A 17182-nucleotide genomic window follows, 5' to 3' on the forward strand; every position below is an offset into this window, starting at 1 on the left:
GTCTGATTTAAATTTACATTACATTGTAATGTCTTAAAATTAACAAGCATCGTTTGTTAAAACTGAGAGGAAAAACACAGTCCATGCTGATTTCGATATTTAAGAACTCTATTATCTTAGAACTTTAAATATTTTAAGAACTGATATTTATATAGTATCTACATTAAAGTACAAGTTAAGCACTATCAATTATACTACAGAACTTATACATCATGTTACATTAGAGTAAAGTATATTTAAGTCATTTCTGTTGACACAAACAATATCAAAAGGAGAAAGAACACAAGAGTAGCAAACTTTTTGAACAAGCCATACCCAAATGACAACTGAGCTTCTCAAAACAAACAAACAAAAAATTAAAGGCATTATTGAAAAGCTCCAAAGTATCTATATATGTTTTCTGTGTGGACACAGCAATCAAAGAAAAATTGCAGTATAAGATACTTTTCAATGTGTGTATGAGAGAAAATGTCAGCTACGTCTGATGCTTTCTATGAGAATATACCCTAACCACATTTCCAGATGGATGTTAAAGACCAGTGTAGCAGAATCCTGGAAGGCTAGACTTCTTCATTTTCTATCATTTTCATTTCCCAGATGTTAAGCAATATATTGATGCAAAATCTAAAAGAAGTTTCCGGAGAGGCTGCTTGGATAACAGGATATTATGGTACACAACCGAAGCTACGAAATTGTTTATTTGTGGAGGTGACATCAGTTTCTGGACTTATCAGACTCTGCTGGTTCAGTGTGTACCACAGAGACACCTGTCACTGTCATCTCAGATTAGATAGGAGGACTTCAAGGAGGGATTGAAGCTATTGCTCAATTTGGTTAAAAAAAAAAAAAAAGTCATATTGTTCTCGAAGCACCTTGGCTTAATGAAAAGAAGAGGGCATCAGAACTTCTATCCCCAACTTAAAAATCCAAGGAGATGCTTTTATTTCATTTTACATGAATAAAAATAAATTACTTATTCTTAAGTATTTCATTCAATAAATAATTTCACCAGAGAATGAAATTTACATTAATTGAGCAATTATTTTGTCAAGGACTGTGCTAGATCTACTCGTTACCATATTTAATTCCCACAACAATGTGAGATTGATATCGTTATCTCCACTTTGCAGTTGAGGAAAGTGAGCTTTCAAGAGAGTAAATAACATGCTGGAAATCACGAATTTAGCTGAGATCCAAATCCAGGCCAACCCAATGCTAATGCCCATGCTTTGGTCATTGTCATTCTCATTAGTTATCATGTCCTCTACCTGACAATAAAACGTATTTCTCATTCCAATGTAGTTAAGACCACGTGATAGCATAGTTTTGGATCATGTGTGAGTCAAATCATGGTTCCAAAAACGTAACATGCTTAAGCAGTAAGACAGGCTTGGTCTTGACCCAAACCCTGGGACCATGAAAGGACACCACCATCTTTTAGAACAGAGAGAGACAGGTCAAACAGAAAGAAGCTGAGACCTGAAGAAAAGTAATGGCTGGGTGTGGTGGTTCACATCTGTAATCTCAGCACTTTGGGAGCCTGAGGTGGGTAGATCCCTTGAGCCCAGGAGTTTGAGACTAATCTGGCAACATGGCAAAATCCCATCTCTACAAAAAATACAAAAATTAGCCAGGTGTGGTGGCATGCACCTGTGGTCCCAGCTACTCAGGAGGCTGGGGTGGGAGGATCACCTGAGCTCGAGGAGGTCGAGGCTGCAGTGAGCAATGATCATGCCAATGCACTCCAGCCTGGGTGACAGAGCAAGACTTTGTCTCGAAACATAAAAAGGAAAGAGAATAGTGATTTTTCATTCATTCTTAGAAATGGACATAGAATTGGGCATCCTTTCTTTTGACTATATCATCTAAACTAGCTCTACTCAAATACTTTCCCTGATGGGCATGGGAAATTTAGAAACCTAGTCCCAAGAAAGGAATCTGCACAAATAGAACTGACCTTCCACCTACCCCTGGATGGAGGCCCAAGGCCCACAAATGAATGTTATAAAGAGATGTTCATTTTAACACCTACCTTCTCCTGCGGTCTCTTGCTCAATATTTTGCATTAATAGAGACATCAAGAGAAATATTTTTCACTGCTATTCTTGCACAAGGCTTTTTTTGGCTTCTGTGAAAATAGAAGCACTGCAAATTACATGCTCAAACATGTCCACATTCTTGGCAAAACAACAGAAAAATCCTGGGGGTCAAATTAGTGACTGAGTGTCTACCAAATAGCTATTTTATAGCAGCATTTTATAAACTACCAAAGCATGTGTAATGGATATCAGAAAGTCAGAACAGATTTTACAAGGTTATTCTATAACTACATTATGGCAATCTTGCAAACCAGAAACAAACAAAAAAAGTTTCCACCTATCAAAGTAATTTAAGCAGCCTGTATGTTCCTTAAAGAGCATAAGGGAAAGAGGGGAATAGTAAACGTATTTAGACCAAAATTTGGCCTCAAGTTTCTCATCTGTAAAGTGGAGACATAATAGTTAGCTTACTAATTATTGCAAGGATCAAATGAGATCATATGTAGGGAAACACCACTTGCCTAATAGGTACTCAGTGTGCTTCGGTGGGATTTAAATCCGAGGTTTTGCAGAGAATGGGGCTGACAATACCTAGCATCATCTATTTTCCAGCAAGAAAATGTTTAAGTCTCCGATAGAGGTAATCAAGACTCAGTTCATTCTCAAGCAAATAGTTGCAGCCACAAGGCACTTCAGATGCCTTTGTAACCCAACTTCTACTCTTCCATAGTGGATGATGATAGTCGATAAAATTCCAACAGCCATTACTGTGGGATGAAAGCACACAAGACTGACTATAAAGATGGTCTGCTCCGTGTAATAGATTGTTCCTTTTGTACATAAAGCATTTTCACTGCTTTCAATACAGAGACTTCCTGCAACAGAAGGCTTAAATGTATATGCTTGTGCTAGGCATAGAAATAAAAATCTGCTTTTAGATGTCATTTTCTATTAGATTTCTCCTCCCAACCATCATCGTCTTGCTGTTTAGTCACTCACGCCCTGGAATACAGAATAAAGATAACAGGCAACAGCTCTAGACAGAGGCAACCCTACCCAAAAGCCTTGACAACTGATAAATGTTTGTAACACTCACTCCTATCCTTCACTCAACAAACAAGCACTTACTGAAATGTGTTTAGTTGTATTGCTGGTAATACACTCTCCATTCACAAAGAGAAAAAGCACTATCATACTTTAAGGGGGAAAAAAATCAAAACCCTGAGCCAGAAACTACCCTCAACTGCCTAATTCATTAAAGATCAATGAAGATGAAATAGTTTCATTGGAATAAAATGATTAAATAGACTTAATTCCTAATATATGTCAAGTGGAATTAAAGCTATAAAATTCAAATGGACCTGGCAATGCTTTAACAGAAAAATTATCTGGATAATTGCCAGAGCTACTGTGAGTCTTGTGGAGAATGATCCATGACCCAGAGAAGACCATTAAAGTTCCCAAAGGAAAAAATTTTGTTCCAACACAAAAAAGTAGAATTAATGATCCATAATTTGATGAGAGAACAATAACTTGAATATGCTTTTAGTGTTTTATTTTCAAAACACGTTTACTCCTTATTTTCACCTGATTTCCATGATAATAAAATAGTTTTGACATGACCATAGAATAAAGAGGAAAAAATGTGACTAGGGGAAAAAATAGCTATTAGGTTGGTGCAAAAGAAGTTGTAGTTTTTGCCATTACTTTCTTTTTTATTTTTTTGAGATGGAGTCTTGCTCTGTTGCCCAGGCTGGAGTGCAGTGGTATGATCTTGGCTCATAGCAATCTTTGGCTCACTGCAACCTCCGCCTCCTGGTTTCAAGTGATTCTCCTGCCTCAGCCTCCCTAGTAGCTGGGACTATAGGCGTGTGCCACCACACCTGGCTAATTTTTGTATTTTTAGTAGAGATGGGGTTTCACCATATTGACTAGGCTGTCTTATCCACCCGCCTCAGCCTCCCAAAGTGCTGGGATTACAGGTGTGAGCCACAGCACCTGGCCAATGGCATTACTTTCAATGGCAATCCCAATTACACCACCAGCAGCACATAGACACAGAACCTAAGCGAGAACTATCACTTGCAGTGTGAACAGACTAGAAGAAAATGCAGGCCAGGTGCGGTGGCTCACGCCTGCAATCCTAGCACTTTGGAAGGCTGAGGCAGGCGGATCACTTGAGGTCAGGAGTTTGAGACCAGTCTGGCCAACATGGCAAAACCCCCTCTCTACTAAACATACACCGGGCGTCGTGACACATGCCTGTAATTCCAGCTACTAGGGAGGCTGAGATGGGAGAATCGCTTGAACCCAGGAGGTGGAGTTTGCAGTGAGCCGAGATCACATCACTGCACTCCAGCCTGGGTGACCGAGGGAGACTCTGTCTCAAAAAAAAAAAAAAAAAAAGGGAAAGGCAGAGGGAGGGCTGAATTGTTCTTCATGCTGAAAAGAAGAGATATTGGTGGGGGTGGGGAGGGAGAGACTATGGTCAGATATTAGAAGCCAGGAGAGCTGGGTTGAGAACCCTGCATGGAGGATAGAAAAAAGAGAGAGACGTGATGGCTGATAGCTAGAGAGGAAATTTTAGGGGATGACAGAGCTGTTTTGACAGCTGTGTGGTGATCAGTGTAACCCTCCGACCTCCTATACAATCTTCAGTAATACCTACATAACTGATAATGCTCTGTTGAGCAGCTTTCTGTTGGAAAGCTAAGACAATGCCCAGGACTGCTACAAAGGTGAGAATGAGGACCCCTCCAAGCGGCCAGGTCACACCTGAGTCACCCTCAGTTGGTTTTTAGAGACCACCCTGGCAGTAGAACACCAGCTCTTCAAACCTGACCTGGTTGCTCCCAGGTTTTTAACACAGTGCTCTGCGAACTGAGGTAAGAACAGAAGCAAACAAAAAGGAACACTATCTTGGCTTGTGGAAGGGCTCATTCTTGGTTCTTCTTCCACCTCTGTTGAGGGCTATCCAGGAAGAAGAATCCCAAACTCAAATGACCCTAGGACACCAGGCACACACACAAATGGGAAAAGCTGCTGTGTATAAGATAATAGGGTATGTCAGGGCCTGTTGGGAGCTGGAGGTTACAAATCTCTCCTAAAGGCTTTCAAAATCAATATTTAGGAGAAAAAAGTGGTGACCAAGAAATGTCTGTGTACAGGATTCAAGACCCCTATTGGACTTGCCTAAATGTGACTACAAAGTTAAGTATTCAAGAGAATGGCTGGCCCAAGGCCAGTATCCAGGTATTTTAGACAGAACCTCTTCTGAAAGCCATTTTTGCCTGGAATCACCACAGATAATCTAAAGAAAATTAAAATGTGATAAATGAGCTCCTTTCAAATAATTCTGGTGTATTAAAATATCTTTCAACAGATCACTCGGAAATTACATATACAAAATAATTTGTCATGGGTCCAACAAGTCAATTTTCAGAAAGTTTAAGTTAAAATAGTTATATTCCATTAAAAGTTGTCAGAGAACTGGGGAAGAGGCAGGGAACAGAGAAAGGAAGGTTATTCCAAAGTCTTGGCAAACATGGTAAGTTTTCTCTGCAGAGTTTAGCACTAAATCACTAACCCCAAACACAGCCAAAAATGCAATGACCTAGAGACAGCCATACCGAAGTAGAGAAGGGACCCGTCCTTTTCCCAGGCTCCAGAACTCCTTAAAAATAGGAGCCAGGTTACACTATAAGCACTTGCTGTCCTGGTGCCATAGCCAGATAACCAGACAGGGGCATTCCATGAGGGCTTCAGCCTGACTTTGGAGCTCTAGAAATGTAATCCTTGACGACTTCAAAGTCCCACATTCTGGGTCCAAGTCAGTCTCCCCTAGTCAGGCCACTCTCCGCCCAGCTTGCTATACTTTATGACACTAAGGAGGAAAGAAGAGAGACTTTAGAAAAATCCTTACCTGTAGCTGCTGGTCTAATTCTGGAAAGACCAAAGGAATGGAGTCTTCAGGGGGTGTATCATCTAAAACAAGGAAATAAAATGATTCTTCACTATGGAGCTCTTTCTTGTAGGAGAGGTGTCCTTAGACTCCCCCATAGTTAGACCATCAGTATACACTGTTTCATTTCATCACTTCAGTTGGGGACAGACAGAATGTAAAGGACAATTTTGCTCGTCTTCCCTACACACAGATGCATGGAGAGCTTAGGTCGCCTGAACAAAATTTTGCAAGCAAATATCAGAATCCTCAAATGTCCAGGCTGGCAGCTCTCCAATTAAGAAGGACTGCTTGTCTTTCAATACTCTTACATTGGCCAAAATCAAAAAATATGATATGAAACAAAATGCTTTAACAAGGTGCTAATGAGGTGGCCAGAGGGACTTTAATGGGACAGGAGAACATGTTAGTGAAAAGTAGAAGCATTCGTTCTGCTCTGAATGACTCCAAGTGCCGCAAGCTGTGATGGTCTTGCTGTCTGCTCCTACCACAAACCACACTAACAGGCAGTTAACCAGAAACTCATTCTGGGTTACAGTGAGAAGCAGGCAGCAACCCAAATGGGGCGTTTCTTTCCAACACACCAGGCAGCACTCTACCCTGCGGCAGAATTCACAGCTTTGTTAGGGAGCGCCAGAGCCCAGAGAGTCCCGAAAGACCTCCTAACTCGTGCTTACGTTGACTGGTTGGCAATAGGCAGCTGTTGCTGGATCGGAAGATGCAGTTCTAAGAAGCATTTGAGGAAACCTGACCAAAATATGGGTCAAAATATCCAAGTCACCCCCAAATCTCTTCAAGAACATAGTGCTGACCCAGCCTTGGTGCTAGAAAGCAGAACTTCCATTATCTCCAGGTACTCTCTGGCTCTAAGGTCCATTGGCCACTCATTTCCATTCCCTACCCCAGTACATACACAGTACACATATACATGCAGTACAGGTACAGTACAGATACATATACAGTACACCTACATATACATATATAACAGAGATACAGTACAGGTACATATACAGTACACATATACATACAGTACAGGTACAGTACAGATACATACACAGTACACACATATACAATACAGATACACATACAGTACACATATACAAACATATAATAGAGATACAGTACACATACATATACAGTACACATACATATACAATACGGATACAGTACACATACACATACATATATAATAGAGATACAGTACAGATACATATACAGTACACATATATATACAGTACGGACAGTTAGATTTATACAGTACACATATATATACAGTATAGATACAGTTAGATATATACAGTACACATATACAGCACAGATACATACATACACAGTACACATACATATACAATACAAATACACATACAGTACACATACACATGTATAATAGAGACAGTACAGATATATATACAGTACACACATACATACAGTACAGGTACAGTACAGATACATATACAGTACACATATACATACAGTACAGGTACAATACAGATACATACACAGTACACATACATATACAATACAGATACAGTACACATATATAATAGATACAGTACAGATACATATACAGTACACACATGTATACAGTAGAGATACAGTAAGATATGTACAGTACACATACAGATACAATACAGATACATATGCAGTACATATACATATACTGTACTGCATACATATATGCAGTACAGTACATACACATATACAGTACATACACACATACAGTACACATACACAGTGCAGATACATATACAGTGCATATATGTATACAGTACAGATACAGTGCATATACTACATATACAGTACACTTATACATATAGTACACATACACATACAGTACATATACATGTATAGTACCTATACATTTATACATTTACAGTGCACATACACATATACAGTACACATACTATACATATACAGTATGTATGCAAAATACAAGGTGAAAAAATAATTTAAAAACCAAAGCTATTTTAAATTATAATAAAGCAAGAAAAGATAACAGTTTTTATGTTTTCATAGTCATCACCGAATTTCTTGATAAAAACTTGTTGGTGTTCTTTTTGAACTAGAAGAAGTGACATGGGCCACATACAATGTGGAAACAAGTATCCTCTCCCAATGCACTGATAGTACAGTCCAGAATAAAATGCAGTACACAAGGCATTTCTGGCATCTAAGGCATTGAAAGCATCAAAGATAATCACCAGAAAGATAATTTAAACAAGCATGGTATTCACTTTGAGCAAACCCCTCAAGGGTCATATCACTTAATAGTCTCTGGTATATTTTAGTCACGAGTAGTATAACAATACTTCCATTTAAAAGTAGTTTAAAATAATGACAATGCATCACCAAATTTGAATCTGTTTTATATCTGCTCCTATGCTAGACAATGGCTGTCCTCAGATTCAGTGATATCACTTAACTTTAGCTCACAGAACACATAGAAACTGAGAAATTTCCCAAGCCTCTTGCTGCAGGTTAGAGGACAATCTTCAGAGGAATTGAGATTCAGTCCCCAGGCCCTTTGAATGCTCGACTTAGACTAGAAGTGACAAATTCTGCCAATTACTGTGCCTTGTTAAATCCACCCCAACATTTGCAAAGAATTGGACAAAAGGCAGAAATAATGCACTTGTCACCACTGAACCTTTAGAGGTAGGCTTCATTATAAAACCTATGATTTGTGAAACTGATTTTGGTCTTAAGTGCATTTACATTCACTGCAGTACAAGTTTAATAACCTAGACATCACGACCATTTTAGCTCATTGGGTCCAAGGCCAGAACGATTTGGCAAAGGTAAATGGGAACATACTATACTTGTGCATCCCAACCCTAATAATCATAGACAAGCAGGCACTTGTTGGAAGGAGAAACCACTCTGTAAAGTATGAGAGCAGCTGAGACATTCTAGAATTCTAGAAGACAGCCAGGAATGAACCTCAAGGCTTCCTGAGACTTAATCAGCCTTGGCCCCTGTGAAGTCACACTCCTTCCTGCTTAATTACTAAAAAAAAAAAAAAAAAAAAAAAAAAAAGGTTATCCATTTACTTTACTACAGTAATGTAAATAGCAAACACCTGGTATCAACAGACTTAATGAGGCCCGTTGTGGAAATCTACGTCCTTATTTATAGTCACACCATGTCGAGTCACACGTATGTGACCATACTGATAAATTTACAGATAAATAAAGTAGCTTCAAATTGGACTCCTTGAGTTGAAATAAAAGTCTAATTGATTAACACAGAAATCAACATACAATAGATGTTTTAGAGAGTCGCGCAAAATAAAAAGTAAGACTTTTGTTAAAGAACGGATCAAGATGGATTAACCCAAGCAGGAAATAGCAGCGGAAACAAGAAAACCAAAGACAGATGTATGAAGCCTACCAAGTCTGAAAGCCAGGCCTGTATTTCACTGTTTGATGCCATCTGGTTTAGCTGGCATCCCTACCAGCCAGAAATTTCAGGGCTTGTGAAGCTGCTTACAAAGCTGCCCCAAGTTGATGTGTGGTGTGTTTACTTTTAAACAGTGGCTGCCTTCTTTGACTGGTTTTAAAAATAGGCAAATATTCTAAAAGCAGGATGATGAATCACTGGATTGGGCCAAAAGGAAAGAAGGAAAATGACTCAGGCTGACTAGTAGCACAGCTGTTCCAAAAACATTTGGCTGAATCGTTGTAAAACATTTTGACAGTGATACCGGATCGGAGTTCCTGACAGCAGTTAAGTTTGTTTTGACAATTCCAGAAGCATAAAGTAGACTGTACAGTAGCTGTGCAAGAGACCCTCTAGCAAATGTAGCTTTTTTTGAAAAAAAAAAAAAAAAAAGTTGTTAGATATGTTCATAATGGGACAAAATCACAGCACAAGTACATTTTTATTAAAATCTATTTACCAATTATTTATTGTGCAAGACTGGGACTGAGACTTATGCAAATTGGCAGATCACTTTATCATATTTTTAATGCATTAAGGAAGTAATTTGAAGGCTTCTTCTTCAAAATGGCACCATAGACTTACTAGACCAAGCAAAATGTATCCTAAGAAACTTTTTAAAGGATGAAATATAAAGGAAAGAAGAGGAAAATTTTTTATATAAACAGATGTTCACTGCCTGTTTGGCAAATACAATGTGACTAAGCCAATGTCCTCAAGCTAGAACTTTCTTATTGATAGCCCAACCATTATGATGTACCATAGTACATTTGATGATGGGCTCTTTTCGACATCTACTGAGCAGCTGTTGGGTTGGTTTCAGGATTATTTTGTTTACAGATTCCCTTCAATTGTCTTCTCTGTGTTTCTCTGTAACTTGAATAAATAGGACATATTGGGTCTGTAATCCAAATCCTCCCTGTTATTTAGCAATGAGAGCTAGCAATCAGTTAACAGAGAATATTGAAGCTGGAAAGGACTAGGCAACCATCTGGTCCAGCCCCCTCAGAGTAGAGCTAAACACAAGGACCCCAAAAAGGGAAAGAAGCCACCCAAGACTCCATGATTCGTGGCCATGTAAGACTAAGGGGTGTTCCCCAGCCCTGGGCTCTTTCCCCCATACCACTCCGCTCTTCTTCACTTACTAGTCCATAGGTTCTCACACTTGTATTTCATGAACCAGTAAAATTTTCCCTAAAATATTCTGGCTGGGCACAGTGACTCATACTTGTAATCCTAGCACTTTGGGAGGCCCAGGTGGGAGGATCACTTGAGGTCAGGAGTTCGAGACCAGCCTGGCCAACATGGTGAAACTCCGTCTCCACTAAAAATACAAAAATCAGCCTGGCATGGTGGCACATGCCTGTTGTCCCTGCTACTTGGGAGGCTGAGACAGGAGAATCACTTGAACCCAGGATGCTGCAGTGAGAACCGGAGGTTGCAGTGAGCCAAGATCAAGCCCCTGCACTCCAGCCTGGGCAACAGAGCTAGACTCCATCTCAAAAAAATAAAATTCCCTAAAGTATTGGGAATTATGTCTTAAGAGCATCCAATTTTTTACTTAGCTAGTGAAGATGATTCAAAAATGACCACCGGATATCATTAGTATCCCTTTATGACAGAGAGAACATTTCAACACCAAAATCATAAGGCAATCATAAAGAAGTGGCCATTATATTAGATACATTTAGATGGACAGATAAAAATAAGCATATACCCAAAACACCTCACTGTTGTACCCTTCTTTCTTTCTTTATATCAGAGGAGTGAAAACTTCATCAAAGCCAGACCAGGTTTTGAGAAACACTGTTGTAAACAGCATCTTCACTGGGTTTTACAATCAATCATCTCCCCCTCCCACTGTGCTCCCCATCGTAGACATAACTGGGGTGTAAGTTGAGAAGCCCTAAATCCTTGTTTAAAAGTGTTTAGGTTGGGCCGGGCGCGGTAGCTCACGCCTGTAATCCCAGCACGTTGGGAGGCCAAGGTAGGCGGATCACCTGAGGTCAGGAGTTCGAGACCAGCCTGAACAACATGGAGAAACCCAGTCTCTACTAAAAATACAAAAATTAGCCAGGTGTGGCGGCACATGCCTGTAATCCCAGCTACTTGGGAGGCTGAGGCAGGAGAATTGCTTGAACTCAGGAGGCGGAGGTTGCGGTGAGCCGAGATCGCGCCACTGCACTCCAGCCTGGGCAACAAGAGCGAAACTCTGCGTCAAAAAAAAAAAGTGTTTAGGTTTCCACACGGAGAAGACCTCAGGAGAGGGAAAGCCATGCCCAGAGGACATTCCCAAGCCCACTCCACTCCCCAAGCAGAACACAAGAGGCAGCCTTGCTCAAGATCCACTGAATTTGTTGACATTTCCTGCAGTTACAGCTGGCTTAATGGGCATTGGACCTATGTGATCACACAGAGCCCTCCCTCCAGATGGGCCCCACGCTTAATTTAATGCTCTGCTACAGTGTCTTGAATTTCTTAATAATTTTTGAATGAGGAACCCTGCATTTTCATTTTGCACCATGCCCTGCAAATTATGAAGTCGATTCTACCTGCAGTATGACCTCTGAGTGCTGGTGTCCTGTAAATTGTCCTGCAGGTCACCAGGGACAAACTGACACTTACAAGGCAAGTGAATCTGGGTAGTGGCTTAAGTGCTGAGGCTCATACAGAAACTTTCCTGGGAACTGTTTGCCTATGAAGGCTCCTAACCACTAAGAACACAGCGGGTCAGTACAACGTTCAGTAGGACACAGACTTGCATTTGAATCTCAGATTGGCCACTTTTTAATTGGTGAATGCAAACAATTGGCATAATCTTCTGGAGACTCAGTTTCCTCCTCTGCAAAATGGGAAGGGTATTACCTGTCTCTGAAAATTGCTATTGATAAAGGAATGTATATGTCAATCACTAGCCTAAAGCCCAGCACCTAGGAAATAACCAGTAATAATAATGAATGCTTAATATAATTAAGTTCACTTTTCATTCCTTTTCACCATAAACCCAACCAAAGGAGTAATGTGGAGACAGGAGAGCTGTGTGTGTATATATGTGAGTAGTGGCACTTTTTCCACTAACCCATGTCTATTCTATCAAGCTAAACTTCTGAGATGGGGAATTATTCTTCATCATCTGAATAATACAAAGGCAACACACAGGGTTAAGGTCACTGACTGTAATTACTGAGTTCTCCCTCTGCCACTTAAGAGAGATTTCCCTGATGCAGCCATAACCTCAGGTCTTGTGGATTTACTCTCTTCATTTAAATCTGAATTTAAGAATCTTCTGTCCAGGTGCAGTGGCTCATGCCTGTAATTCCAGCACTTTAGGAGGCTGAGGTGAGAGGATTGCTTCAGCCCAGGAGTTCAAGACCGGCCTAGATAACATGGCAAAACCCCATCTCTACAAAATACAAAACAATTAGCTGGGCATGGTGGTGCACACCTGAAGTCCCAGCTACTTGGGAGGCTGAGGTGGGAGGATCGCTTCAGAATGGGAGGTTGAGGATGCAGTGAGCAGAGATCATGCTACTGCACTAGAGCCTGAGTGACAGAGTGAGAACTTGTCTCAAAAACAAAATTTACTTCCAAACACTTTTTATATGAAAGATTGTAAAAAAAAAAAAAAATTAACTTACACATGAAAGGTCTTTGAGTACTGTCATTTTAAATCTAAATTTAAATTAATATTTTATTTTTAGGAATAAAATATGTGATAAAAGGTAGCCAATGCACATTCCCAATATATCAAAAAAAATTAATTTCTAGATACCTAAGTCCTTGTTAGAGTATCACATAGTTTTAAGACACATCAAAAGCTTTTTAAAACTTTGCTTCCTGCTTATTAAACACTAGAGATGTGAATTATTTAATATACATTGGATTTTCAGGGCCCAGAAGATTACAAGTATAGCTATAGAGATGGATGTGGATATTAACACAAATATGGATAAAGATAGAGATTTGGGATGACAAAGCAGGTTTTCAAATCTTTGTAAATTAATAAACATGATATTATCTTAACCAGTACCTAAAATTGTCAGGCTAACAAGATCATGCATGAATAGACGGGTTTTGCTATGCAAAAAGAGACTTGATTTAATTAAGAACAATTTCTCTTTTATTTATTTTTTTTTTTTTTTGAGTTGGAGTCTCGCTCTGTCGTCCAGGCTGGAGTGCAGTGACTCAATCTCGGCTCACTGCAACCTCCGCCTCCCAGGTTCAAGCGATTCTCCTGCCTCAGCCTCCTGAGTAGTTGGGACTACAGGTACCTGCCACCACACCCAGCTAATTTTTTGTATTTTTAGTAGAGACGGGGTTTCACCATGTTAGCCAGGATGGTCTCCATCTCCTGACCTCGTGATCCCCCCACCTCTGTCTCCCAAAGCTCTGGGATTACAAGCGTGAGCCACTGCGCCCAGCCAAGGACAAATTTTATGTTTCTTGGAAACACCTATTCACTATTATTGTAGCTATCATTTTGTGAATGTCATCGATTTATCCTGTTGTTAGAATATTTTGACTGACTTACGTTATAACATACTCATTGTCCGAAAAACACCTGCCTCAAGAAGAACTTATTGGGGCCAGGGGCAGTGGTTTATGCCCATAATCTCAGCACTTTGGGAGGCTGACGTGAGTGGATTGCTTGAGCCCAGGAGTCCAAGCCCAGCCTGAGCAACATAGTGAGATGCTGTTTCTACAAAAAACAAACAAGAAACTGAGTATCGTGGTGCATGCCTCTAGTCCTAGCTACTTGGGAGGCTGAGGTGGGAGGATAGTTCGAGCCCAGGAGGTTGAGGCTGCAGTGAGCCAAGATTGCACCACTGCACTCCAGCCTAGGCGACACAGTGAGATCCTGTCTAAATAAAGAAATAAATAAGCAAACAAACAAGAGCCTATTGGAAGTATATTTATCCTTCAGCACACCACCAAAGAAAATTTACCCCTTTTTTTCTTCTTTCCTACCACAACATACCAGAAGTATCCTTCCTCCATCAACCCCATGGCCCTTGGGAAGCTATTTGTTGTCAGGAAGCTTTGAGCTTTCTCTTATAACATGAACTCTGCCTTTAAATGGGCAATGAAGTAACAGTCCTGAGGACCTGGCTTTGAACCCTCCTTCCACTTATTAATTGCATGATTTGAAGCAAGTCACTTCGCCTCACTTAGCAAACATTTATGTCCACTTTTGTGAAAATGAGTGGAATAGCACCTTCCGGTGGGGTTGCAGCCAATATTAAATTGATGAGAAGATACCAGGAAAAGCACTACTCCTAAGTACTCAACAAACACTCACCTCCTTTCTGGCCTTTCTTCCCAACTTTAAGTAATACATTCCAACCAATAAATCCCATAGTATCTCAGACTCTTCATCTGACACCAGGATAATGAACCCCAAGTGGTTACAGATAGTGTATTACTGATTTTATAAGTATTTGATAATTCAGTTTCTACTATAGTTCTCAACTCTGCGCTCCATCAGAAATGTAAATACAGGAGACACTCACCTTCCACCATGCCCTTAAGGCACTTGTGACTGAATGTTGTCACTGCATGCTGAGGCAGCTTTAAATGTAAGCTCATGTTGGGACAGAAGGTGATTTGAGAAAGTTCATAATGACTGTCCGAGCCTCAGTTTCCTGCAAATGCCTGGTTCCTGGTTTCTAAAATCCCAGTGGGAACTTTATCCCTTGACTTCCTACAGAGTTCCCTGTGAATATGCAAAAAAAAAAAAAAAAAAAGCCAGAGAGGGGACCTGGGCATCGTGGCTCACTCCCGTAATCCCAGCACTTTGGGAGGCCAAGGCGGGCGGTCACCTGAGGTCAGGAGTTTGAGACCAGACTGGCCAACATGGGGAAACCCCATCTCTACTAAAAACACAAAAATTAGCTGGGCATGGTGGCGCACGCCTATAATCCCAGCTACTCAGGACACTGAGGCAGGAGAATGGCTTGAACCCAGGAGGTGAAGGTTGCAGTGAGCCAAGATCACACCACTGCACTCCAGCCTGGGTGAGAGAGTGATACTTTGTCTCAAAAAAAAAAAGAAGAGGGGGAAAATGGTAAACTCAATATTCATTTATAGCTTAGTGCGGATGAGATTTTGCAGAGTTATTCCAGAGAACAATGATTAAAAGTGTGGAGAAAAGAGATTACTAGATCCGAAGACTACTTCGGATCCTGAGGAGGACAAGGGGAATAATACTGAAGGTAGAAAAGGTTGAAGGAAGAGGACAGTGACAAAAGACACTTTGTGGCTGGTCCGAGTACAATGGTGTTTACAACTAATTAATCACAACCAACTACAGATTCCTTTGTTCCTTCTCTTCTCCCAGTGCTTCACTTGACTAGCCTTAAAAAATAATGATAAATAAAAAGACACTTCACCTGCACCATAATTTTGCTGAGAGCCAGTTTTAGAAGTGTACACAAAAAGATTTCACCTAACACCCAACTTGTTGCATTGGATTCAAAGGTGGCTATTGCAACTATTCCATGTAATTCTCCCTCCTACACAAAACATCCTGATGTTTGAGGAGAAAATTGTATTATTTAAAAGTGACACCAATGGTATGGGTTCTGGATTACCAAAAAAAAAAAAAACTAAGTGTCATACGATTAATTCATATCCAGATATAAAAAATTTCTAACAGCTTGAAAGAATTTTTTTTTGAGATACGGTCTTGCTCTGTCACCCAGGCTGGAGTGCAGTGGTGTAATCATGGCTCATTGCAGCCTTGATCCCCTGGACTCAAGCGAGTGCCCCAGGAATTGGGACTGCAGACATGCACCACCACGCCCGGCTTATTTTTTGATTTTTTTATAGAGATAAGTCTCATTATGTTGCCCAGGCTGGTCTTGCCTGGCCTCAAGTGATCCTCCTGGCTCAGCTTCCCAAAGTGCTGGGATTATAGGTATGAGCCACCATGCCTGGCCAGAAAGAATTTTTAAAAACAAAATATTAAAAGCTACCAGCTTGAGCTGATACTAGTATTCTTGACTCTTTCTAAGTAAAACAAAAAACTGTTCTAAAAAATGTAAAAGAGAGAATTCCAAAGCCAAGGTCTAAATTTACAAGGAGCATGCCAGATTTTAGCTTAGCTGAAGATGAAGAAAAGTCTCATATAATTGACATGAAATCTTAATGTCTGTCCAACTCTAAATTCCCTCTACCTGGAGAAGGGCCAGTGATTCTTGAATAACCCAAGAGGCGGGATTCATATTTTTCTTCTGCACTTTTTCTATTAAGAAAATTAATTCCATGAAGTTTCCAGTTTAGGAAGTTTCAACTCTTTGAAATTCTCAGTTTAGAAATAATACTGATTATCATTAATATCATTAGCTCATTAAAGAGAGGCATCACTGCCTCTGGGAATTACCATTAGCTAAGTATTACTTAAAAAGCACTCTGATGATAGGCTGAAAATGGAGATTGCATTGTAAAGGAATATATATATACACACACATATTTGTGTTCTCCAAAACCTTGCTTCCTGTATTTAAGGACCCCTGGAGGTCCATGTTCTATTCAAAGTATTATGGCTCATTCTGCTATCACTGAATAATGACCAACTCCTCATCTACCAAGGCCAGTCTATCACCAAGTCCTTTCAAGCCTTCTTTCAAAATGGATTCTGAATTAAGTCATCCCATTACATTATCTAATGCAGGCTCTCATCACTTTGTACCATTATAAAATGCCTCTTCCATTCTCTCATCTCTCCACATTCCAGACTATTCCA

General features: G+C 40.1%; 1 protein-coding gene across 2 annotated transcripts in view; it reads right to left on the minus strand.

Annotated features, from left to right (window-relative positions):
• Positions 1 to 17182, minus strand: part of LOC116482148 (MAP3K7 C-terminal-like protein) — a 45835-nt gene that overhangs the window by 20936 nt on the left and 7717 nt on the right. The window contains exon 3 of one of the 2 annotated variants that reach the window (XM_058427483.1): positions 5962 to 6023. The exons of the other annotated variant lie outside the window; for it this stretch is intronic. Coding sequence (XP_058283466.1) covers positions 5962 to 6023 — 62 coding nt within the window. The remainder of the gene's footprint in view (positions 1 to 5961; positions 6024 to 17182) is intronic. 2 annotated transcript variants of the gene reach the window in all.

The sequence above is a fragment of the Hylobates moloch genome, unplaced genomic scaffold (assembly GCF_009828535.3).
Source record: "Hylobates moloch isolate HMO894 unplaced genomic scaffold, HMol_V3 SCAFFOLD_14, whole genome shotgun sequence".
In the NCBI taxonomy this organism is placed as follows: Eukaryota; Metazoa; Chordata; class Mammalia; order Primates; family Hylobatidae; genus Hylobates; species Hylobates moloch.